At 38.8% G+C, this 27,005-nt stretch overlaps 1 protein-coding gene across 5 annotated transcripts in view; it reads left to right on the top strand.

The window, feature by feature from the left end:
• Window positions 1-18,318, top strand: part of OXCT1 (3-oxoacid CoA-transferase 1) — a 142,776-nt gene extending 124,458 nt beyond the window's left edge. For all 5 annotated transcript variants that reach the window (XR_013532663.1, XR_013532666.1, XM_035291619.3 and 2 more), the window contains 3 exons: window positions 4,484-4,564; window positions 11,096-11,197; window positions 16,583-18,318. Coding sequence is in view for 3 of the 5 variants with exons in the window: in XM_035291619.3 (XP_035147510.1) it covers window positions 4,484-4,564; window positions 11,096-11,197; window positions 16,583-16,624 (225 nt within the window). In the remaining 2 variants the exon portion in view is untranslated. The remainder of the gene's footprint in view (window positions 1-4,483; window positions 4,565-11,095; window positions 11,198-16,582) is intronic.
• The last annotated feature ends 8,687 nt before the right edge of the window (window positions 18,319-27,005 follow it).

Genomic DNA, 27,005 nt, shown 5'->3' on the forward strand with positions numbered 1-27,005 from the left:
TAAGCTTTAAACAGGAGCAGGTGGAAGAGGTAAAATAATTAATTCACTGTTTCTCTCTTTACTTTCACATTTGTATGTTTTATGCTACAGTCCTGAAGTGTCTTTGCTGCTTCCTTTTACCACACCTTCATCTGTCTTCCCAAAGTCTTGTAAACCCCATCATGTGCTTCTGCTACCTGTGCTGCTTCTAGTGAGTTTGGAGATGCTAGGGATGTACAAATACATATCTTAGAACTATGAAGCAGCCTCTAGTGGTCCACAGACATTAGTAACATGGCATTTTATAGCTCCCTTCTGGAGTTCCTAGAATTAGAAATTCAGCCTTTATTGGTCACTGTGGTTTGCCTAATGTTCTACTCATGACTGTACATACGAAGAAAAATAGTCTTAGCTTAATGAGCTCAGCATCTAGTGGGGGTGGTGGCAAGAGGTCAACAATTACAGCATGTGAAGGAAGGAGGAATCAGAGGAATACCCAAGAGGGCCACAGACTGGGGACCCCATGGGACACGGGACTGCACCAGATGAGGATGCTGGATGAAGGTTTTCCTAGGGAAGATGGTGTCTGAGCCAAGTCCTGAATAGGAAGCGTGTTGCTGTTTGAATCTGGGGTGTTGAGGTATGTGGTAGTATGTGTTCCAGGTAACAGGCAGCATGAACAAAGGCTGAAAGTCTTGATCTTTTTAGGAACAGCAAATCCCAGAACTTACCTTCTCTGTAAATGACCATTAGGGCTTTGCCAAAGAAAGTCCCTGAGAGAAAAAATATGTGCATGCGTGTGTGTGTGTGTGTGTGTGTGTGTGTGTGTGTGTGTTGCCGCCACATTTAACAAGCACTTAATAGAAAAGATGAGCGTAAAAGAGGTTTTATATAAAGCACAATCTTAAAGATTTCAGGTGAAAATGTGTTAACATGAAATGAAAGAAATCATTCTGTTGTGATAAAGTTGGGATTAAGTTCATAGTGATAACATGAAACATTGTTCTGATAGCAAAGGGATTTATTGCTATTTAACTAGAGTTGTTTAATTCTGCAGAACTTAGGCCCAGGATTTTATTCAGATGTCTGAAGAATCAAAGAGATCACTATGAAGCAAGCAATAGAAAGTACTAGAGTGTTTAGTCACTTGAAAATGGTGAATTATCCTATGTATTGCTCAGGGCCTATAATAGCTTATTACAACCTTGAATTCCTGGGCCCAAGCAATCCTCCTACCTTGGCCTCCTGAGTAGCTGGAGGTACAGGCACGCATTGCCATACCTGGCTAACTTTTAAAACTTTTGTAGAAATGGGTCTTGCTATGTTGCCTGGGGTTGTCTAGAACTGCTGGCCTCAAGTGATCCTCCTACCTCAGCCTCCCAAAGTTCTGGGATAAGAGCATTTTAAATGCTATGTTTTGTATCTATTCCTCTGCCTTTTCTGACAACTCTTCATGGGGAAGGAAAGAAACACAATATAAACATGAAGGAGATATGAGTAACCCTGGATATTTGCACATAGATTCAACCCATCCTAGTTTATTGCAGTTTCAGAGCATTTCATTTGATTTCTACAATGTTCAAGTATGGAGGATAAGGTAAAAGATAAGAGAGAACTATGGCGCAAAGAATTTAAGGAACCAAAAAAACTGTTCCAATGGCAGATTTAAGACTACAAACCTGGTCTTTGGACTCCTAATAGAGTGCTTTTCACTGGTACAATATAATGCATTCCTTTATTAGGATTTATTTTTAAATGCTAAAAACTCAGCACTTGTTCCTCCTTTGTGAGTCACTAATATATGCAGCTGCCATAGCACACTGTAGGGCTCAGCCCGGCATGGTTAGAATAGAGTGCTAACGTGGGAGCTAGTCATATTTTGGTTTCATAGCTAACCTTTTATTGAATATTGAAATTGTGACATTTTAAAATCTTTCTGCATCTCATTTTCTTTTTCCTGGATCTGTGTCATGTCTTGGTACTATAAATGTGAATGGAATCATCTAGCTCCATTGTTCTAACTGCAGGAATACATTTCATACCAGTTTCTTTGGCGAGCCATATGGTTTGTCCCCATATTTGTGTTGTGTTTTCACTAGTTTTGTATGTCTCAGGAATTGTATTTAGGCCATTTTCTACATAATCCTGTGTCAGACTTCATATAGGAACTTAATTTCCTGGTGGGTTAGAGAAATGCTAATTATGGATTGTATAAAAACAGCACCAGCTAACATCCATTGAGCACTAAATGCTGGACCCTTGCATTTCATTTAGGCCTTACACAAATCTTGTGAGGTAGGGTGGATGGGGAGGTGTGGGCATGTGGCCCTTACAGAGACAGTGTGGGGGATGGCCAGGTTTTACACACAGGTCCTTTGGCTCTGGTCCCACATTTAACCACTATGCTCCAGAGTGTATGCAGGGAATGGTTTAGAAAAGGGTCTCTGTTGGTAGGTTACAGCCAATTCTGTCAGTTGAAAGCCTTGATTCCTCCTAAAATGAAGTTGGTTGTTCATTAAAATCCAAGTAACTGCTTTCAGGTCAGATGTAGATTTTGCTCAAATAATGAGAACCAAGTAACAGCTCCTTGCAGAAAATGTTCTTCAGAGGCCAGCAGATAGTTCACTTTGAAGTCAGGCCCAGCATTCATTGTGACATGCCTTGAGTTACATTAAATGTAAGGAGACCTGACAACTGTAGAAGTTTGAATATTCATCATTAATTTCAGCTGTTTAATTTAGCTTCTGTGTCATGTGCAGAATTTGAAATCTTAAAAGAAAAATAATTAGAAGTGAAGTGAAAATGGGGCTTTATTTCTGCAACTGTAAATTTTCTTATACAGTAAGATCCAGAAACTTATGAATTGTTTTAAAAGGTGTTATGTCTGTCTACATCATTCATATGTATTTAGCACCAGTTTTGACTAAACTAAGATAATAGTTTTTTTTTAATCTATCCAAGATCCCCAATAGACTTCCTTTTCTCTTCCCATTCATTCTTACATGCATTTATTCAAAAACCACTGAATGTCTTTTTTGCCTTGCACTGGCTTAAGTACACTAAAGTCTTTTCATTACTAGTGCATTGCTGAGTTGTCAGGTTATAAAATCTTAATGAAGCCCACCTATCAGAAATTCATTGCCTCTGCCTATATAGTTGGTCTGACACCAATTTTGGAAGAGGTATAAACTAGACAGTAGGTGCGCTTTTAAGCAGGTAAAACATTGAGATGGCTAAAGATGATGGTGGTGTCACATGTGGTGCATTAAATACAAAAGAAAGCAATAGAAGCATTTTGTCATTTTTGGAGAGGATCTAGAATTTGTTACAGTAGCTATCAGCCCCAGCGGAGACAGTTATTTAGGCTCCTGGTGCTTGACTCTTAAGAAGTAGCTTAGTCATAAACAGAAGAAAATGAACTGAAGATTAGATCCTCAGAGCCAATGTTTCAACTGTCTTCCTCAAAGGTGCCTCAGAGGCCAGTCCTACATCGTAAGTGGGAGGAAGGGCTGGAGGAGGGAGTCAATGGAAGACATTTTTTCTACTTTTAATTTTTCTTAAGTCCTCCTCTGCCACAATAGGAAATCAGTCTAAATACTATCTAAAATTGATTAATCAAGAAATAGCCTGGTAAACATAGTATTTTAAAAGTGTATATAAGAAGAATATGAAAAAAAAAAACACTAAAATGGACTCCAGTTAAGAGCAAGTCTAAGAGGAGGAAAGGCACTGCTGTTTTCCATATATGTATTATTTTTTTTTAATGGATAAAGTGTTTTTTAGAAAGAGGACTTACAGATTTGTGTTCTGTATGTGCTTTGCGTCCTGGGCAGATATCTTTGCATGTTTTTTTTTTTTTTTTTTGGAGACGGAGTCTTGCTCTGTTGCCAGGCACCAGGCTGGAGTGCAGTGGCGCAATCTTGGCTCACTGCAATCTCCGCCTCCCAGGTTCAAGCAGTTCTCCTGCCTCAGCCTCCCCAGTAGCTGGGATTATAGGTGTGCGCCATGACGCCCAGCTAATCTTTTGTATTTTTTAGTAGAGATGGGGTTACACTATGTCGGCCAGGATGGTCTCGATCTGTTGACTTTGTGATCTGCCCACCTCGGCCTTCCAAAGTGCTGGGATTACAGGCGTGAGCCACCGCGCCTGGCTGCTCATGTTTTTTAAGGAGACCATTCCTTGGAAGGGAAAAATAGACAGGATATTAGTGAAATTTCACATCCAATGACAAAAGGCTGAGGCTTGAAAAGTCAAATTTCTGGCAGGGTGTTTCCTAACTAAATAATTTCTGCCTTTGGCCATTTATCGGCATTCTCTAAATTATTTCAAAGACAGAAGCTGCCTCCAAAAAAAAGAGTAAAAAACATAACCGTGCAAAAATTCTGAAACAGGATGTACTTAGGAGACAATTTCTCTGATAGTTCCTGTTTATCTTATACTTATACCAATTCTAAATAAAAATTGCTTCCTAACTACCTTTTTGATGTTTTCTTTTTAAAACAGGGAAATGCGCATAAAATCATGGAGAAATGTACATTACCATTGACTGGAAAGCAGTGTGTCAACCGGATTATTACTGAAAAGGTAAAAAGCGTTTTTTCTCTTACTTTCTCTACTATCTACTACCACCTTTTAAGTAAGCATATTTAGAAATTTTTGTTACCTTCTGAGAGTGTATTATACCAGTACTCATAGGATTAATTTAGCCTATGGGCAGAAAGAATAGGAAAACTCATCAATTTAATGTTTCTAAATGTAGAATTCTTTATGTGCAACTCTCTGGAAACATACATACAAAATTGAATCATTGTCTTTGATAACTTTGATAGTATGCTATAATCAAAGAATAGCTTTATTGATCTTTTTTTTTTTTTTTTTTTTTTTTGAGACGGAGTTTCACTCTTGTTACCCAGGCTAGAGTGCAATGGCGTGATCTCAGCTCACCGCAACCTCCACCTCCTGGGTTCAGGCAATTCTCCTGCCTCAGCCTCCTGAGTAGCTGGGACTACAGGCACGCACCACCATGCCCAGCTAATTTTTGTATTTTTAGTAGAGACGGGGTTTCACCATGTTGACCAGAATGGTCTCTATCTCTTGACCTCGTGATCCACCCTCCTCGGCCTCCCAAAGTGCTGGGATTATAGGCGTGAGCCACCGTGCCCGGCCAGCTTTATTGATCGTTATATTTTGACTATTAAAGTGTCAGGCTAGATGATGATGTATGCAAAGTTAAGAATATTTCTATGTTTTCTAAATCACAAGTGCAAATTTTTGGATTTCATTTTAAGAAATTCAGTGTAAGTTGGGTTTTTAATTGTTTCAGTGCAAATCATTGTATGGGCCCTACAGTAAGCCAAGAAATGTATTCAGTTTCTTGCATGATTTCTGCTTTCTTTTATAGAGTGGGGTTTCAAAACACATGATGCCTCTCTAGATTCTTCTTACTAGATGGAACATGATGGTCAGTAGTACAACTGAAAGCTGCTCAGACCAGAGGGGCATCACCAGCAGCTGCCTATAGTCACTCTTCTGACTAAGATTTGAACCTAGTCTGTCAGAACGACTTAAAGCTTGTAAGTCAGCTGGGAGGATGTGTTTTCTTGATTCAGTACCTTGAAGAAGTCACAAAACAGAATTATATATATCAGGTTCTTTTAGTGCTGTTCCATTTACCAAGAACAATAGCATTAGTGTCTTGGCATTAATCTGACTCACTAACCTAATTGAGGTGTGAGCATAAGCGCCCTAAAGCAGGCTTTGAAGTGGGCTAGGAGGCTTATTATTCCCAGAAGCCACTTTTCAGGGACATTCTGTCCTAAATGATGCCTTCCCCAGGACTGCTTATGTGGAATGCCATGAAGGCAAAATATAGAGAAGAATAAGTAGATAAAAGGACAGAATATTTTATCTCACCATCTATTCTGAATCTTTACCATTTCTTGAATCCCCCGAAAATTATGAACCGGGCTTGTTGAAAATAATCTTTTACTTTGAAGATAAAAGCAAAGAGATCTTTGACCCTATTGTTTGTTTGCTTTTAAATAAAGTGGTAGTCCTTCTAAAGATCATTCCAGAAACATTCTTCCCATGTGTCCTCTCCTTCCTTCAGCCCCCTCCATACCTTCACATGTGCCCTGTCCTTGTTCTTAGCAGTTCAGTGCTTCTACCTGCCATACCTCCCACCTGATCCTCGGCCTCCCCAAATACTACCTGTCCTATAAACCTTATGCAGTTTCCCTCTTCATGATGAAGAGGTTTTGTACCGTCTTAGCACACAACAGTTTATTTAGCCCACTGTTCATTTTGGCATTCATAATCTAATGTATTCTTATGCTATAACTTACATTGTTATTTAACTTTACTCTTATTTAAAAAACTTTTGAACCAGATTGTTCCCAACAGTGGGTTACAGAAAGGAGGAAAGCAAAGCCTGTGTCCTATAGGACAACATGGAAGAAGGGTGAGACACCAAACATCCAGCCTTGCCAGCAGTCAGAGTAATTGACTAGATAAAGGCCGTATGGAGACATACACCAGATGCTAATCTAGGGACATGGAGAAAAGCTGCCCAGTAGTGTGGGCAGAGGTGTCAGGGAAAGCTTTTTGGTGTTATTAAATACAAGCTTTTAACATATCTTGCAATGCATTTCATAGTATGTACCTTTTCTCCTCTAGAGTATTTCTTTCTGCTTTAACTTTTCCCCATTGAGCCATACTAAAATGCTGTGAACTACGTTCCATTCTTCTCTGGATCATCTTCTTTTGAGACTTTGCACATCCTCTTTCTTTCTCTGGAACATTCTTTCCACCCCATCCTTCTGGCTAATTTCTGGTCATCCTTTATATCTCAGCTATATATTTCTCTTGCAAGTTTTCTCTATCCCTCCCCAAATCTTCTGGATGCTTTTCTGAATTATTATACTTATCCTAACTTAGCACAAGCCACTATATTGAAATAAACTCTAACCTCTGCCTGTCTCACTTGACACTGTTTATCTAATATTTGGCATAGTGCCAACTCAAACTCGGTGAATACTGTGCTTTTCTTGCTGAGAAAACTGGATTGAATGGTGAGCCTCGAAAGATCAGTAGGAATTTCTTGGGTTTTCTTTTCTTTGACTCTGTCACCCAGGCTGGAGTGCAGTTGCATGATCTCAGCTCACTGGAACCTCCATCTCCGAAGTTCAAGTGATTCTCCTGCCTCAGCCTCCTGAGTAGCTGGGACTACAGGCATGCACCACCAAGCCTGGCTATTTTTTTTTGTATTTTTAGTAGAAATAGGGTTTCACCATGTTGGCCAGACTGGTCTCAAACTCCTGACCTCAGGTTATCTACCTGCCTCAGCCTCCCAAAGTGCTGGGATTACAGGTGTGAGCCACTGCGCCCAAGCTAGGTATTTCATAAGTTAAAAGGAAAACAACAAAGAACTTCTGGAAAAAAGGAAGAAAACATGCAGAGTCACACAGATGTGAAGAAAATGTGGCTTGTCCTAGAACCTGCAAGTGGAACAGGTTGGAGCAAGGGCATGGCTGGATTCTGAAGGCTGAGGTGGAAACGACAGTGAGGGGTCAAGTCATGGAGGGATGTAGATGTCTCATTAAGAACGGTGGGTCTTATAAGGAAGGCAGCAAGGAACCCTTCAGTGAATTTTTTTTTAGGTCGGGGACACAATAAATTAGATTTGCATTAGAATAAAACACTGTAAGCTTTTACGTGGAGTCGGGAGAAAGAGATAAGGCAGAAGCCAGTTGCCAGGATCCATAGATTTAGGCAAGAATTCTCAAGATTCTAAGCCATGGGACAGATGGAGAAATTTGAAAGAGATTTAGGAGATGGACTTAACCTAATTTGATTAATCGCACATTGTTGGTAAGACAGAGATGATTCCTAAGCTTTCTGACTAGAGAGGATAGTTGACCTGTGTATCCTTTAGGAAGTCCAGGACTGCAGCCTCCTGCAGAAGGGGGAGGTTAATGCAAGACATGAATAGGTTCCATTTGGACAGCCTCAATGTGATATTCCTGGGAATACCCAGTCAGACATTGCAATAAACAATTGGAGATTTGGATCTAGAGCTCACAAGAGAAGTCGGTTGTGAGATTCATTAATATATGGGGATAATTGGAACCTTGATAGATGACATTGTATAGCAAGAATGACTAAAGAGAAAGGCATCTATGTCTGGAACTTTGGGTACCTCAAGGAAAGGAATGTTGCCTGTTTATTGCTATGCTCTGTGCATAGTAGGTACTCAATAAATGCTTGCTGAATGAATGAGAATGCAGTGCCATTAAGGGCAAATAATGTGTCCAGTCCTCATTAACAAGGGACTAGAATGCCATTATCAGATCCAGAGAAAATTCCATCCAGTTGCCCTTTGAAAGAGAATTTGGAGGATGCTATGACCCTGATTTCCTAGTTTTGAGCAGTTAGAATGAGGTAATGAAAGATGCCCTTCCACACCAGCATCTGGGCTGTGATGAACTGTTATCTATAATGCAACATTTTGTCGTGGTGATAAAGTAATTAACATTTCTCTCTTAGACAAAGTACTTTCAATAATCTTGATAGTCAAACAATTTATTGTGGCTTTTAGGTTTTAGTATCCATTTTTGTCAAGTTTTTGTTTGCACCTTATATCACTAAATGGAAACTTTCCTAAATATTTCAAAAGTAAGTTTCCTTTTTTAAATTCTAGATACTTTGCTTTCTAATCTATCTAATTAAGATATGATAAATGTTAACAAGGTTTTTTTTAAAGCAGTAAGTCAATTTGTCATAGATTTATTCTCTGTGATTACTGAAGCCTTAAATTTATGATACCACAGTTATCTTCTAAATCATTTCCATGCCTGTTCTTAATAACATAATCCAGATGCTCTTTTTTTCTTATTTGTTCTATTTTTATAAATTGACAGTTGTTCAGAATGCAAGAAAAAGCAAATCGTATCAATAATGCTCCAGACACATTTTCTGCAAAGAAAGTGTTCATTTAAATAAAAATTAATTGTCATTTTGGAATGAAGCAAGCAAATGAATATCCAAACATCCCTAAATTATCCTTTTTTTTTCCCTCTTGAAACACACATTTCTGCCAAAAAAAAAAACGTTTTTGGAACATAAAATGTTCAAGCAAAAGGAAAGTTTACTGAACTATTTCATCTTATATTTCAACTTTCTTTTCCAGTAACATCAACCAGGTTATCTGAATTCACCAGACAAACCAAGAATGCAATTATCACTGATCCCAGTGATATTTTGTTTCTGGGGAAAAATATTAATCAACTGGAGTCAATAATCATTTCAGGGCTTTGATCTGGGTTCACATACAAGTGAGATGTTTCGCAACTAAGGAGTAAAAAATGAAAGCATGATTGTATGCTGGCCCCACTGTCTCAGGGATGGTGCTCAGAATATGTTTTCTTACATTTGTCCTGTATCACAATCTTGGGAAGTATATTTTTATCATATATGTCTACAGATGCAAAGACAGGTTTACCAAAGGCTGCATAACTGTTGTGCAGCAGAGTGGAATTCTCATTCAGCTCAAAAACCAGGGTTCTTTTCTCTACATATTGCTGTTTCTTGATATTACTCTCCTAGTTAGGAGAGTGTTCAAAAATGACAACTCAAGATTTGACTTCTAAGCTAGTTGAAAAATCGGCCAGTCGTGGTGGCTCACACCTGTAATTACTGCACTTTGAGAGGCCGAGGCAGGTGGATCAACTGAGGTCAGGAGTTTGAGACCAGCCTGACCAACATAGTGAAACCCTGTCTCTACTAAAAATGCAAAAATTAACTGGGCATGTAATCCCAACTAACTTGGAAAGCTGAGGCAGGAGAATCACTTGAACCTGGGAGGCGGAGGTTGCAGTGAGCAGAGACTGGGCTATTGTACTCCAGCCTGGGCAACACAGCAAGATTCTGTCTTAAAAAAAAAAGAAAAGAAAAGAAAAAGAAAGATTCTAAGCCTCCAAATAATAGTTGAATTTAGGTTAACTCTAGAGGAGAGGGAAGCTCTGGGATGCATAACATTTAAGTCTGAGAAAGATGAAACTAACCATGAGAACTGAAAGAGGGAACAGTGGTTAATATGCTGGAGAATAACTGTAGTATGGAGTTAAAGCCATAGGAGAAGCAGTTTTAGCTCTTATGGTTTGAGCTTCCCCTCAATAGGCAATCTGCCTTGAAATAAGTGAGCTTCCTGCCACTGCAAGTATCTAAGCAGAGCCCCATTGATTACCTGAGAAGAATGTTTTGAAGAATTTTTGGGTGGAAGATTATGTTAAGTGACCTCTAGGTCACTTCCACTCAAGTTATTATATTTCTAAGTGTGAAAGCATGTGTTCTAAATCAGATACAACAGGTTGGGTCTGTCTGCTGAGGTCAAGCTATGCCAGTTGGCACTACCAACACCTGGTGTTATGGACCAGAATGATGGAATGTTTCAGGTGAGATTGGCTTTCTGATGCTTGTCATAAATACAAGCATCTTCATAGATTTGCATAGCAAAGGGGGGAGATTCCCATCCACTCTTTTTGAGACTATATGTTTTCATAGGACTTAAACAGAATATTTTAACACTTACCTGCATGTCTTTCAGGGCCAGGATAGCTATCTTCTTCTAATTACTCTTAGACACTGCAGAGCACCTTATTCTGTTTACTGTAATTCTTTACCCAATAGCATTTATAAACTTTTTCCCATCATTCATGTGCTTTCACGTTCCAAATATTTCCTTTCTCCCTCTTTTTTCATTCCTTTTCTTTGTTCAAATCATTATTAATCACTAATTGACATTTGGCCAAAAGTGTTAGACTTAACAAAAGGAAGGTAGTTTTTAAAAGCTGGTTGCAATAGTAACAAATGCCATGGTCAACACTCATTTTCTGGCATCAACACTGTTCCACAACTGATTGCTGATTAGAGAGTTGGCATTTATTCTCACCAAAATATCATAGTTACAGTTGACATTTTTTCACTCACTGCTGATTTTTCTTTTTTCATGGGTCTTGTCTTTCCTTTATAGAACTTGAGAGGTTATTTCTGTTTTGTGCCATCTAATAATTATTGTGATGAAATTTGTCATTGTCCTTTTTATTCCCACTCTGACAGGCTGTGTTTGATGTGGACAAGAAGAAAGGGCTGACTCTGATTGAGCTCTGGGAAGGCCTGACAGTGGATGACATACAGAAGAGTACTGGGTGTGATTTTACAGTAAGTATTTATGTGAACAAATTGAGCCACTTGTCCTATTTTATAGGCTTTATTAATCAGTGTTCACAGGACATGAACCATTAATTTGTGATCATTTTTGGAGTTTACCTTTGCAGTGAACAGGAGTAGAAGGAAGGAGGTCTCTAGATGAAAGCAGGTGGGAAAAGAGTTGTGCTCTGACTCATGGGCCAAGATTTGGCTCAGGACTCAGAACCTAGGAGGGGGACGAACCATCAGGAGCTGATAGAAACAAGGTCAAGCTTCAGCTCTAAGCTACTTTACATGAAAACCCTTGTAACACTCTATTCTTTGGTTATATGTCAACTGTGGTTGAACTTGATTAGCTGAAAAATGTCAGCCATATATGGAGAAATGATACTTCCTTATTTTTAGACCCATCTATGACTTTCTCTAAATTATATGCCGTATTTCATCTGTTGAAGATCTTAAACTGTTGGGTCTCTGACATCACCAGGTTAATCATCACAAAATAGATGTGCCCTGTATTTGAAGATAAGTACATAAAACCCTCAGACTTACAAAGTAGATAAATACATCAGGAGATTGTCTATTTAAGAAACCTCTGAATCCCTTTTTAAAACAGAAAAATATGGAAATATAAATTATTGCTGTTTAATATAAGTGTTTATTCATAAATCAATCACCTAGCTAATGGCACTGAAAACATGGCTCAGTCTATTTGAAGTTAACCAAAAGTAAAACTAAAATATCTCTGAAGAAATGAAGGAAAGTGTATTAGACGATTCTCATGCTGCTAATAAAGACAACCCAAGACTGGGCAATTTATAGAGAAAAAGAGGTTTAATGGACTCACAGGTCCATATGGCTGGGGAGGCCTCACAATCACAGTGGAAGGCAAAGGAGGAGCAAAGGCACATCTTAACATGACAGCAGTCAAGAGAGTGTGTGCAAGGGAACTGCCCTTTATAAAACCATCAGATCAGAGACTTATTCACTATCATGAGAACAGCAGGGGAAAAACCTGCCCCCATGATTCAATTATCTCCCACCAGGGCCCTCCCACGACAAATGAGGATTATGGGAGCTACAAATCAAGATGAGATTTGTGTGGGGACACAGCCAAACTGTATCAGAAAGGGATATAATTCTCGTACCCTTTTAAGAACCAATCTAATTAAAATGAAATATATTTATAATGAGAAAGAAATATGTTAATGTTCAGCTACACATCTTGGAAAATGGAAAAAATATGATCTCTAGCTATCACATGAAACAGCTTCTTTAAAAAAATCTGTAATGACTGTCACAGTTGTGTTCCTGATTTTGTATTAATTGAGAGTTGGTGTTTTCAATTAGAGGGAAGTATCTTTAAGGTGATATATGTCTGGAACTTCAGTAGAGGCTGTGGAAATTTTGTTGTAGAAATGCAAATATTGCTATATTTCTGGAACTTTCGGCACACACCCAAAATAAGATTCTAGTCAGGAGCTGTTCACAACTAGAGAGGCCAATCATATGATTACTCTCCCTCAAAAAGTGGTTGCTATGAAGATAAGGACTTTGCTGTTTCTTAGGGAATTGAGTGCTGAATCCCTTGAGAGAAAGGAGTTTGACAGGTAGAGGTAAAAGCATTGCTATTATATAGGCTGGAGTGAGGGATGTGGCCTAGGTGTACAGCCACAACAGGCTTCCCAGGTATGAGACCCACAAATACAGAGGCTTTGGCTCCTAAGTATAGGCAGCACCAGAGAAACCCAGGCCTCCTACAAGAGGGGAGCCTTCATTGCTGTGCTTCCATCCACATGGCTGAGAGCAAAATAGAGCATTGCTTTCTAGGTGAAAACCTCAATGAAGAAGAGGAATCAGGCTGAGTTTCACATGTTACAGTTCCTCTGCCCAAACCATCATTTAATTACATCACTAAGGTACACACCGGAGGCCAAGGTAGTTACACAAATAGATAGATGTCCTTCGGTATGGAATGGAATATGAGAAATGGGGAATAAATGCTTCCCTGTCCCTAGCACTATTGGTAGAGCCATGTACATATGTTCATGCTCTACAAATGCTTGATTGTGATGCTGTTTGGTAATACTTTCCTATCTTTAAATAAATGTGATAAAAGCCTTAAAAATCTTTACTATCTTAACCATGTTTAAGTGTACAATTGACTAATATTAAGTGTATTCACATTGTGGTACAACAGATCTCTAGGACTTTTTTAACTTGCAGCTCTGAAACTCTACTCATTAAAGACTAATTCCACAGACTTTGGCAACCACTATTTTTCTAGATACCTCATATGAGGGAATCATACAGTATTTTGCCCTTTTGTGACTGGCTTATTTTGCTTAGCGTAATATACTCACGATTCATCTGTATTGTAGCAGGTATGACAGGATTTTCTTCTTTTTAAGGCTCTATGATATTTCATTGTGCATATATACCACACTTTCTTCACCCACTCATCTGTTGGTAGACATTTGGGTTGCTTCTACCTTTTGGCTATTGTGAATAGTGCTGCAAAGAACATGGATGTGCAACTATCTCTTTGAGATTCTGCTTTGAAATTTTTTAGATATATACCCCAAGATTGGAATTGCTGGATCATATGATAATTCTTTTTAATTTTTTGTGGAACTGCCATACTGTTTTTCACAATGATTGCCCTGTTTTACATGAGGTGAAGTGATATCTCATTGTGGTTTTGATTTGCATTTCTCTGGTGACATTGTCAAAGTTATTCATATATTCTGGATGCTAATTTCTTATCAGATATGACTTGTGAATATTGTCTTCCATTCCATAGGTTGCCTTCTCACTGTTTTCTTTGGTGCATGGAAGTTTTAAGTTCGATATAGTCTTCTGTCTTATATAGTTCTGGGGCCCAACATTTTCAAAACTTAAGGAGTCCTTTGGCTAATTTTCCTCCCATTGTCCTCAGATTTTGACAGAAGTCTATCTCCCAAATATTTAAAGAGTCAAAATGATGTCATATTAAAACTGTGACAAGCTAATGAGTATCTCAAATTTATTTTTGTCTATACTTACAGCATTCTGTATGGCAGTTACTTGATGGGCCAAAGTATTGGATTGATGGAAAAGTAATTGCAGTTTTTACTATTGAAAGTATTGGCTTTCAATTGGTTGTTTGGGTTATTTTCTGATGAATGCTTAAGCTATGTAAAATAAGTGTTTTTTAAAAACCATATGTTTAACGTAAAAAATTAAAAATGTAATCCATATTTAAACATTATGTGGTAGAAAAAACTTCCAGGCCTCACAAGTCATACAGCCAATGTATGTTCCATACTGAACTGTAAAATGTGAGTAAAATAGAACTAATTTATAGTTCTTATTCCCAAGAGCCTTGGCCTTATTCTTCAGGCAGGAATACACCTAAACAAAAAACCCCCCAAAACTAGTAAAAGCATTGCTTATTGATATGTTTGCAGTGGAATCTGAAAGAAGCCAGCTGCAGATATTCCTTGCCAAGTTAAATAAATTTATACTCTCAGTATCTACTATGAACTGGCATTCTACCAGAGTTAAACAATATACTTTTGGGATATTAATGCACTAGAAAGACAAATCATTGGCTTACCTTCTATACCTAAATCATGTTATCCTGTGCTTAGCCTGTAGATCACATGGCAGGATAAGTTCCTTTGTCTTGCATGAATTTAAAATGTTGATGAGACTTGGGAAACAGAATGAGAAATGGTGGTTTAGTATATGTTTTTCAATACAAAGCAGGCAAAGTCACTTTATCTTATTTTTTGATGTCATTTTTCACATTGAGAATGTAAATGACATTAAGAGCTCAAAATAGGGCTGACATGACAAGAAAAAGAATCAGATGTTTACTTTAAAAAATTAAGGTGTCCAGCTTTTCTTAAAGGAAGTTATATGGAGCAACTATGGGAAATGATATGTAGTAAAAAAAACTTTCACTAAATTATTTCTGCAGATGCTCTGTTGTTTTAAAAAAATGAACTGTGAGACATAATTATCTAAATACTAAATGTTATTCTTAGTAGAGTTGAAGATCTGTGCATATATATGATGTTACTTTTGTCTGCTTATTCTGTTTATTTTATCTATATGTCTGCTCTTAGAAATAAGTCATAATGAACTCTCATTTATCCTAAGCTATGTACCAAGCCATGCTGAACTTATTTATTCTTGTTTATTCTTATTTATTCTTTTATTAGACATATTTGTCATTCTGATTTAATATTTTAGTAGAAAAATGGAAGACAGGACATTCACTCTTGATACTATAAAGAGATAATTGTGAAGATCTAAAGCAGAAATTATTTACAAATGAGCTAAAAATATTTAACCTCATCGAAGCCAAGTAATTGCCTGTTCTTTCAGTTTTTAATACTGATTTAACCTCTACTAGGAACTTTCCTTCTAGTTCTTTGAAGCCTACATAATTATCTGTTTATTCATTCATTTGTTCATTTATCAATTTAAGAAAATATTGTTTATAATGGAAGGTAAAATGCGAATTGTGCTCATTTCACTTGCCACATCCTTGAGAATTAAAGAAAAAAAAAAAAAGACCCAAATTTTGGTATTTCCTGCTGTGCTTTCCATGGGGACTCTTACTAACTAGAACCTAATCAATATTTGCCATATTGAATTAAGGAATCTGAACCTGGTACCACACTTTGAAAAATCTGTCACAGTTAAAGTTGACCACTGCAACCAGCTCTACCTTAAATATAGACTCATTTTTACTTTTCTCTGCTTGCAGATGTGCAGAAAAGCATTTGCTGTTTTGTACACTGAATATAATTATTATCAACATATAATTGTTTTAATGCTATTACTTTCATATTTTAATAACTTGGAATCCTCTTGTTGCCTTTGTATTATTTCTCTTCTGATTATGAAATTTCTGGTAAGATTTATCATAGACCATACATCTCTTCAGTAATATGTATCTAGGTAATCCAAAAATTACATACAGCATCTTTCAACAAAATTGTGAATTGGTTGAATCTATTTGGAGGTTTTGGAGATTTGGGGTTTGTGCTGTGTCTTAAGTGAGGTCTCAGAGGCATCAGTTTGGATCAGTGATCCATCTGACAGGGGCTTGGTTATTGGGATACTTTGTTTCCCTCTGCTCCTCTTCCACCAGCTCCTTGTTGCCAGCCTCCTTCATCCTTAACTTAGGAGCTAATACAAGAAGGTTGAGAACTATGAAGTACCCAAAATGTAAACAGAACAGTTCTGTCTCAGTGTTTCAGAGTGGAAAATCATATGGAAAATCCAGGGAATGTCCATGGAAAGGCTGCTTGTTGCCTTCATGATTGGAATTTGGAAATTCAAAGGAGAGAGATTTATATCATCCCATTTTTCATAATTTGATTTTTTTCCCTCTTTTACCAGGTTTCACCGAAACTCATGCCAATGCAGCAGATCGCAAATTGAAATGTGGATATTTGTACCAGGCTGCATGTTTTTCATTTTAAAAACATAGGATTTAATTGAAAGGACATCAATAATTATAATTGTGTATTTAACAACTGGTTTTTGATTAGTTTTCTTCTAGAGTTTCAGCCTTTATGCAGCCATATAAACTGTTCTCTAGGCATGCTGTGACATTTTAATAAAAAGAAAAAGGAGCATTAATAATTACCTCATTTGTTAAGTGCTGAGAAGATTGTCTTTATAATTGGTAATTATATTGAATGCGTCTTCACTGAATATGGTATGTATGCTAAAAATATGACCCTTTCCCCAAGACAGGCCCTAGAAATTGATGTGCTTTTCCTCTTAACTATTAATAGTCCTGAAAGAAAGATAATGTGTGATTTTAATCACACAATCACATATATATTATCTTCTTTCATGACTGTTTTTTCTTCAACCTCCTCTGACTTTTCTTTTGGGTCTTCTGATTTTGTAATTACATCTTGTCTCCCTAGAGCATCCTCCTTCCTCCCATATTGCTTTGTAGCTAAACAGATGCCCAAGAAGGCAAGCAGGAATAATATCATCTTGTGGCGGAGTGCAGGGAAAAGTAACCGTTTCAAATGAATCATCTATCTGTGCTTTGCAAAGACTAAGGCTTGTTATAGGAAGAGGGCTAGAAACCTAACTGATCTTCTCAATTTTCTCATTTTAAAACAGTCCAATATTCCTTTGTATCCTCAAGCATCCTTGAGAATATTTCTGAGGCCCAGTGAGCTACTTGTACTGATCTTTGAGGCCCAGTGGGCTACTTGTACTGTACTGCCTCACAAGCCAAGAAGGGCTATGTGGGGTAATTTACCATGAATCGTTAGTAGCAATGAGAGCAGAGTTAAAATATAAAAGGTACTTTACTTTCAGGCTCTCGTTTTGGTTCAGAGAAGATTTTAAATATTGAATGACACTTCTACAGAGCAATGGTTTTTCTTCTGCCAAGGCTTCTTCCTTTAACAAAGTGCCTTTAATTCAGACTAATCCAACTAGGGAAAATAATGATGGACAAGTCTCGGACTTAGTCAGTGAATTTTTAGTGTCAGGGAATAAACATGTTGGGTAGATTAGGTTGAAAGAATCTTCCTTAGAAGTATCCTCAATACCAGACAGGAGCGCATGGGAATCACTTCAGAAGCATCCCGGATAACAACAGATGGGTAAGAATTCGAGGTACCCTGAAGAACAGGTGAGACAGTTGGCCTCTGGAGAGAGGTAGGCATAGTACAGTGCAATATATCATTCCTCTGGTCCTAAATATAGGAACTTATTCATGTTTCTAGGTGATAGCGATTATTGAAACTCGCTTCTCTTCAGATGTAGCTACAATTGTGTAATATACAATATTAGAGAAAGGACAGGCTTTTTATAAGTAACACACTCCATATAAAATAGCCTTTCTGGCTGGCCACATGGTTAAATGCATACCTTTCCAGTACTGGGGAGAATAAATTACCCTTCTTAGAATGTGCAATGTCCATGAGAGTAACACATTGATATGATTAGAATTGTTGATATTGTATCTTCAAACTTGCTTGTCATCCCAGTATGCATCTTTAAGATAATGTGATTCTAAGTAGATGACTATATTCTTGATTAAAGAGTGCTATACATGTGAATAAATGCATTAAGAAATACAATAAATATTCCAAAGTGATATAGATCCATGTGACTGTCCTTTTATTTCACTTGGGGATGGCATTGCTAAACGTGGGAATAATGCAACAGATTGGCTGGATAGCCAGCAATAAAGTCAGCACATATCACCACTTCTCTTCAACTTGTTGCTTTTTTAAATCTTACCAGAGAAAAGATATTGTTCTTCTAGAAAGATGAAATGAATGTTGAGCTTCATAACTTGCTCCTTGTCAGAGCCTGTTATGTTTATAAAAGCTGTATATCCAAGGCTTCATGTGCGAACTTGTTCACTTTTGTGTAGCATTTTCCTTTACTGTACGCATTAGTTGCCTAGTGCTGAGTTGATTTCCGTTTTGAAGTGGCTGTAGTGCTAGTCTTCTCAGCATCTGTGTTGCTGCTCCTCTGGTTACAGAGGTGTGGGCGCATCCCCAGGATTTGCTACTTCTGGTAGCTCTCCTCTGCGGACAGTGGTTATACCCAGGGTTATGCATATGACCCAGGATGTACCAGTCTACTTCTCCAACATTTAAAAGCAGATGGGAAGTCTACTTTCTTACTCCTCTAGGGCTATGAGCCATAAGAATGTGAATCTGTCACCAATACCCCATCTCTCCACTATACACATGTACACACCTAGCTGAGCTCCAGCTGGAAAGAAGCTGATACACAAAAACATGGAGTTGTATAGGAAGTGTGTTGGTGGGGCATTCCAGTGGTATTTGGATCAGTGGTTCTGGATGTGCCTATGGCCAGCTTCCCTCCAGCCATGCCTGGACAGAGTTCATAAATCTTCCTGTTTGCTTGAGCACAGTTTTTGTCACCTCTAACAACAGTGAAATCATACCACTTTTGTAATTCTTTTTTGCAACAGTGTATCACTCTGTCACACAGGCGGGAGTGCAGTGGCACAATCACGGCTCACTGCAGCCTCAGCCTCCTGGGCTCAAGTGATTCTTCCACTTTAGCTTCCTGAGTATCTGGGACTACAGGTCTGCACTACCACCACTGACTATTTTTTGTAGAAACCGAGTGCCACTGCTGCCCAGGCTTTTCTGGAACGCCTGGCCTCAAGCATTCCTCCTGCCTCAGTCTCCTGTAGAACTGGGATTACAGGCATGCAGACCATATTCTTGAGTTCTGAGAGGGACCTGGTCGCCTACGGAAGTTATACAGAATATGAGAAAACTGCTTGTACCTGGGCCCAGAGAACACAAGAGCATTTCTGCGTGTTGCCAGTGAGTAGGGAGGTTATGGGTAGAGATTCATTCTCTTCCAATCTCAGTATATTCAGCACAAGTTTGGGATGTTATTCCAATGGAAATAAGCAAAGATTTAATCAATAGGTGGGTTTCTTTGGCACAAACTCTCTCCCTTTTCTTGGAGTGTGATCTTGAGTTTCTTTTATTAGTAGAAGTAGTAGTAGTGTTAGTATACTTTAAGTTCTGGGGGTACATGTACAGAACGTGCAGGTTTGTTACATAGGTATACATGTGCCATGGTAGTTTGCTACATCCATCACCCTGTCATGTACATTAGGTATTTCTCCTAATGCTATATCCCTCCTCAGCCCCTCACCCCCTACTATCCCTCCCCTAACCTCCCAATCCCCCACAGGCCCCGGTGTGTGATGTTTCCCTCCTTGTGTCTGTGTGTTCTCATTGTTCAACACCCACTTATGAGTGAGAACATGTGGTGTTTGGTTTTTTGTTCTTGTGTTAGTTTGCCGAGAATGATGTTTCCGGCTTTATCCATGTCCTTGCAAAGGACTTGAACTCATCCCTTTTCATGGCTGCATAGTATTCAATGGTGTATATGTGCTGCAGTTTCTTTATTCACTCTATCATTGATGGGCATTTGGGTTGGTTCCAAGACTTTGCCATTGTGAGCAGTACTGCAATAAACATACATGTGCATGTGTCTTTATAATAGAATGATTTATAACTGTTTGGGTATATACCCAGTAATGGGATTGTTGGGTTAAATGGTATTTCTATTTCTAGATCTTTGAGGAATTGCCACACTGTCTTCACAATGGTTGAACATTATAATCTACACTCCCACCAACAGTGTAAAAGCATTCCTATTTCTCTACATCCTCTCTAGCATCCTGATTTTTTAATGATCGCCATTCTAACTGGTGTTAGACAGTATCTCAATGTGGTTTTGATTTGCATTTCTCTAATGACCAGTGATGATGAGCTTTTTTCATGTTTGTTGGCTGCATAAATGTCCTCTTTTGAGAAATGTCTTGAGTTTCTTAAACTTATTTTTAGATTCTCCATCTTTAAAATGGGGGAAAATACACTGTTTTCCACTGTGGTTCTCTAAGATGTAATCAAAATATCTGAATGTAAAACTGACATCTTTTAAAAATGTTGTCTCTCATTGGAGACAGAATTGTTCATTGTTCTGTCCTTTTATGTAATGTCTACACTGCCTTCCCACTGGAGACAATACTGAATATCAAAGTGGATTTAAGTATAAATACCAATAAGTGTATGTGATCAGAGTGCATCTATGTGATATATTTGAAGATCCTGCCTCCATACAGTTCGACACATCTGTATAAAATCATCCAAACACCTTTTGTGGATTACACAGCAGCTTCCATGAGCATGATGCCTACACCACTCCTGATAACTAATTGGTTACTCCTTTGTCTATGGGAACCAAATGTGTCTGTGGTCATTATGATCCCCTCATGGGGGGGCCACTCTGGATAGCCCTTTTGGAAAGGGCCTCAGGCAACTCTCCCCTGGCTCTTGTTGCATGGCCCACAGTGTGTATGTTGGAAATACTCCTATTTCTGCTGACAAACTACCACATCCCAGATGTCCAACACAGCCATTTTTTTTGTTTTTGTCTCACTCATTAGCAACGAGTATTCTATCTCTTGCCCTTTAAAGTTTTTAAGAGGAAAGCAGACAGTTCCAGAAGCTGACATATAAAACCTTGGTATTCTCTTGGAAGACCCTCTGTCTTGATATGGGGTTTAGAGGGTAGCTTCTCCCATTTTGCGTTCTTGGGGTTGGAGTACTCAACTCTCCAAATTGTTTCTGTAATTGCTCTGTTAATATTTATATAATAAATTTACTGGTTGAAAACATGGGTCATAGTACACCAGACTTAGAGGAGTTCCCTCAGCTAAGTAATTAGGTAAGACCTCTTGGGAAGCGGTAAGAAAAGAAAGAGAAATAAACAAGAGGTGGAATCTGGAGGGCATGACAGAGGAATAAACCTGCAATGATCACATGCTTAACACTTCATAATTTATAAAGCACCCAAAATATGCTAGCTAGCTTATTTGATTCTCATAATAACCTGCCAGGGAGACATTATTATCTCCATTAAAATTAACTTGATTAGTTGGAAAGAAGTAATGTCTGTCAGTTCTTTAATCAAATTAGCTTTTCAGGGCTAATGTTGGATTTTGCCAAGGTAGTTAATGAGATGTGAATTAAATCCCCTGAATAGAACTAGATGTGTGGCTCTTTGGTAAGCTATTAAATAGAGTCCAAATTCTCTAATCTTAATGGAACAAATATTCAAATTTTGTTCCCTCTGACCTCACAGCTCTTATACACAACCCAGTTTATAAGGAAATGGGTAGTTGTCAAGTAAAAAGGATGGTGCCACCCACCAGGCAAAATGTCCCTGTGGAAGACTTGTAATTACCGGATTTGCTTACATGAAATGTTCTGTGTAGGTAAGCATGCTCACCTGACATCAGCCAGAGGGACTGACAGGCTTTGCTTTATCTTTGTGGCTGAATGCATTCTAAAATTGTTTCCTTGCAATTAACCTTTACCTATGTTCAAAGTCAGAAGTGTACTTCAGACTAATTCAGTTGAGCCCCAGAGATAAAGCTAAGATTGTTACCAAACTGAACTTGGGTCACCTGCTTGGCACAGCAAAGCCAAAAACTGATGTGAGTATATGCAGCAGGAAAAAATGAGGCATTTATTGCCGTGCAGCAAGTAAGGAGAATTAGGCAGCTCATGCTTAAGACTTCTCAATGGCTTACATGTCAGAGGTTTTAAAGACAAGACGACAGAGGTTACTTGTGAAGCCTTAAGTTAATACATGGAGGCTGCACATTGGTGTAGCCTAGAAAGGACAGGACATCTTGAAATGGCTCATAGGTCGTAGATGGATTCAAAGATTTTCTGATTTGCAATTGCTTAAGCTTTGCTTAAAAACTTGGGACCAGTAGGAAAAAAAAATCTTAAGCTCTGGCCTGTGGGCATGACTTCCTCCAGGCCCCTCAGGAAGAAATTTAGAATGAAGAACATTGGTCAGAGTTCAGTCCTCAGTTCCCCATTATCTGTGGTATGTGTGCCAGCAAAGAGCATTTTCCATTTGTTGGGGATCTGGGTTTCTGAAAAACAACTCAGAGTCGTAAGTTAAGATGTCCTCTTGAGTTTTTATAGGGAACCAAATATTTTGTTGCTCTCACTTCTTTGGCTGTCACTTGCTTCACCTATAACCACAGTGAAATCATAACTTTTATAATTCTTTTTTGCAATGGTGTCTCACTCTGTCATCCAGGCTGGAGTGCAGTGGCACAATCATGGCTCATTGCTTAACAGGTCGCTCATAAGGCACTAGCCATTTCTCAAGGATAGCTAGGTGCCTGGAATTTTCCTTGAAGGGACTCCAGGTTTTCTTTTATTTCCATGCTTGGGGGCCCATCAGGCCTCAAAGTGGGGTCCCTGCTCCATCTCAATATTGGCATCCTGAAAATAAATGTTACTGGTGATATAGAAGAATGCTCAGTGAAATCTAGTAGTTTTCTCCAACAAGAAAGACAGGGTCCATGGAAAAGAAGAAAACTGGTCATGGCATTGGAGCCTGTGGTGTGGGTTGCAGTTGGGGTTGGAGTGAGGAGGCATTAAGGCCTAGCAAGACACACCCATTATATGAAACATTTAAAACATTTAAGTGTTACTGTATTTTATTTGAATGTTAAGACAGCATCAATTTAAAAATGCACTACGATTTTGTTTACTTTCTTATCACTTAGAAATTTTATTGTGTACATACTAAGATTTTTTTATACTTCTCAGTCCCAGGTGAGTTCACCAATTATTTCCTGCCTGTTTAAGGCAAACAAGAGTCATTAATCGATGGCTTGTGCAGCCCATAAGCATTGCAGGCAGTTAATGACCAAAGAAAATTGACCAGTCTTGAAGTCTGTGCCTTTGCAATCCAGGAGTTTCTCTGTGACAATAGAGGTCAAGTGGTCAAAGGGACAGGGTCAGGGTGGCAATAAGGTGAGGAGAAAGGTGGAGATGTGGGGAGCTGGTGCCTGCCTCAGCTCCGCCTATGGAACAGTAGGGCAACCAGAGGCTGAGGGCGCCAAGACAATTGTAGTGTGCTACCAATTGGGAGATACATCTCCATTTCAGAGGCGATAAAATGTGGAAAATTGTTCATCTTAGCTAAAATCAGTGAATTGCAGGGGGTCCTTTCAGACCTTTCTGAATTGGCATAATGTCTGATTTAAGAATATTTTAAAGAAACATTATTTTCAATTACATACAGCACTGATTGCATAGGAAATGATCCTTAAGGACCTCCTTCACAAATAAGAAAGAGTTGGTAATTATATTAGTGTCTATGTAAATAAGTGGTTCCCCCAGCAATCCAAGTATTCATTATGGAAAGTTTCCACCATGATTTGCCTTCCAGATATGTCTCTGTGTCCTCCTAACCTTTTCCCCTCACTCCCATCTTTTCCATACACATACAAAAGTTTTGCCTGTAATCCCAGCACTTTGGGAGGCTGAGGCTAGTGGATCACCTGAAGTCAGGAGTTCGAGACCAGCCTGACCAACGTGGTGAAACCCCATCTCTACTAAAAACACAAAATTAGCTGGGCATGGTTCATGCCTGTAATCCTAGCTACTTGGGAGGCTGAGGCAGGAGAATTGCTTGAACGTGGGAGGCAGACATTGCAATGAGCCAAGATCATGCCACTGCACTCAAACCTGGGCAACAAGAGCAAAACTCCGTCTCCAAAAAAAAAAAAGAAAGTTTATCTGTGAAAAATTTTAGATATTGGGGCAAGTGCAGTGGCTCATGCCTGTAATCCTAGTACTTTGGGAGGCCAAGGAGGGTGGATAGCTTGAGCTCATGAGTTTGAAACCAGCTTGGGCAAGACATGGTAAAACCCCCATCACTACCCAAAATACAAAAAATTAGCTGGGCATGGTCACACACACACCTGTAGTCCCAGCTACTTGGGAGGTTGAGCTGGGAAGATTGCTTGAGCCCAGGAGGTCAAGGCCCCAGTGAACTGAGATTGCACCACCGCATTCCAGCATGGGTGATGAAGTGAGACTCTATCTCAAAAAAAAAAAAAAAAAAAAAGAAAGAAAGAAAAATTTTAATATTGTCATTAGAGATATTTAACATATTATAGATACTCAACTACATAAAGTATAGAAGCCCAATGCTTCTGAAGAGGTACTTCTATTAAGTCAGTAGTATGAAACTCCATATGTGATTGTTGAACAATGCCATTTAGGATAAATATGATCAAATTGGAGAAAGCCCAGGAAGACAAATAATTAAAAAGAATACAACTCTGGGGAAACAATAAAATGCCATGGAATATTTAAGTTAAGGCGGTACAGTGGCTCACACCTGTAATCCCAGCACTTTGGGAGGCCAAGGTGGGCAGATCACGAGGTCAAGAGATAGAGACCATCCTGGCCAACATGGTGAAACCCCATCTCTACTAAAAGTACAAAATTAGCTGGGCATGGTGGAATGCACCTGTAATTCCAGCTACTCAGGATGCTGAGGCTGGAGAATCACTTGAACCTGGGAGGCAGAGGTTGCAGTGAGCTGAGATCACACCACTGCACTCCAGCCTTGCAACAAGAGCAAGAATTCGTCTCAAAAAAAAAAAAGAAGTTAAAAGAGTGATTTAACAAGAATTTAGGAAACTATTGTATATAACTAAAGAATGTCCAGGTCCAAAAGGAAAGAAGAAAGAAAGGGTATAGAATAATTCAGTGCCACAGGATCATATTTAGACAAATTTCTAAGTGTGTCTTTTTGAAAAATTTCTAACTCCAAATAATAAGAGCACACAAGCACAACTAGCCCAGGGACACCAAGGATAGTTAAGCTCTCTCTCTGTCACTATCTCTTTCTCCCCTCCTTTCTTTTCACTTTTAAGATATATTTATTGATCACTCTATCATTTAGAGTCCAATCAGAAGACAGAAAGTAAGTACATGGTGAGTTGAACAGGGAAAGTTTAAAATAAAGAATTGTTAACTACAACAGGAATTTGGGGTAATCTGCGATTGGCTAGTAAGAAGTAACTCGAATTCTAAGCAACATGAGAATAACAGCTATAAAGAGCAACAACTACACTTCGGGTTGAAGTAGAACATCCAAGGAACAGGCCTCCAGGGCTCAGATCCAGACCTTGTTCAAAAGTGCATGGCTGTGGCTCACTGGCAGATAAGTCAATGTGATGCTATGCCAACAGAACTTTCTCGAAATCTGCCTCTGAGGTGCAACAGAAAGCTGTCCACAGGAGTGGTGCCATGCTTCTTCTGGTGCCACGAAACAGGGAAGCTGTTCACAAGGAAGTGTCTCATCTGGGGCATTTCCCACTGCATAGACACCTGAGGGAATGCTGGGAGATGTTGCTGGCTGCCGGGCTCCATTGGCTGCCACATACTGAGTGAGAAATGGGAAAAGCCAGTTGTGCTGTGATTGCTGGGTACTGGAGAAGCTATGTGTCCTGCAGGACCCTGGCAAGAGAAGCACAACAGAACTAGGAGAATAAAGCTCTTCCTCCTCCAGTGTCTCTCTAGCACCTTCTATTGACAGAGCTTAACATAGTGCCAGTTGGCAAAGAAGTCCTATTTGCAGGCTTCATCTGTATTATCTTGGACAAAGCAATGAAGGGTGGATTTGGAGTCAGTCAGCAAGTTGCTAACAGGCGTAATTACCTGCTATGAGCCAGCAGTGTACTAGAGGCTAGGGATATGACAATAAGAAAGCATATGGTTTCATCTTGGTGGAGCTTAGAGTCTAGGGGAGAGAATGGCTCTTAATCACATAATCTTACTTAAGAGTTAACTTATGATTGTGTTGAGTGTTTTTTTATGAAGAAAAAGTCTGAGTGCCATGAGAGGTTATTTTAAATTTATACTAATATTTCTTGCCTCTGTTCAGCACATCCTTACATTTGGCACAGGTTGTTCAATAAAATGTGTAAGAATGTGTAAAAGAAGCTAAAGTGACTCTTGACAATAAAAACCAACCAACAAAAACCCCTCGAACCAATATGGAGATTAAGTTATTTATCATCTGTGAAAAATTATAAAAAGAATTCAGCCACAATGCAGAACTCTGGTGAGAAGTGGTTAGAGGACAAAAATCAAACATCACTTATGCTTGATTTGAGAAAATCTGAACTTTAAAGTTTCAGTGAAATAATAAGAGTTATTAAAAGGATGTGAAATAGAATGATCCTGGCCCAGGGTGAAAGCCATACTACTCAGTGGCTATTGTAGTCATTTGATTATAGATGTTTTATAGTGGAAGGATATTACATAGATACAATCTGTTCTGAAGGGGTCAATTGAAATACTCTGGTGACTCAGGAAATGCAGCCATGAGAATGCTGCTAACCAAACTGAGCCAGCTGTGTTTTTCAGAGAAGAAGCAATTGTGAAATGAC

Source organism: Callithrix jacchus, chromosome 2 (assembly GCF_049354715.1).
Source record: "Callithrix jacchus isolate 240 chromosome 2, calJac240_pri, whole genome shotgun sequence".
NCBI lineage: Eukaryota > Metazoa > Chordata > Mammalia > Primates > Cebidae > Callithrix > Callithrix jacchus.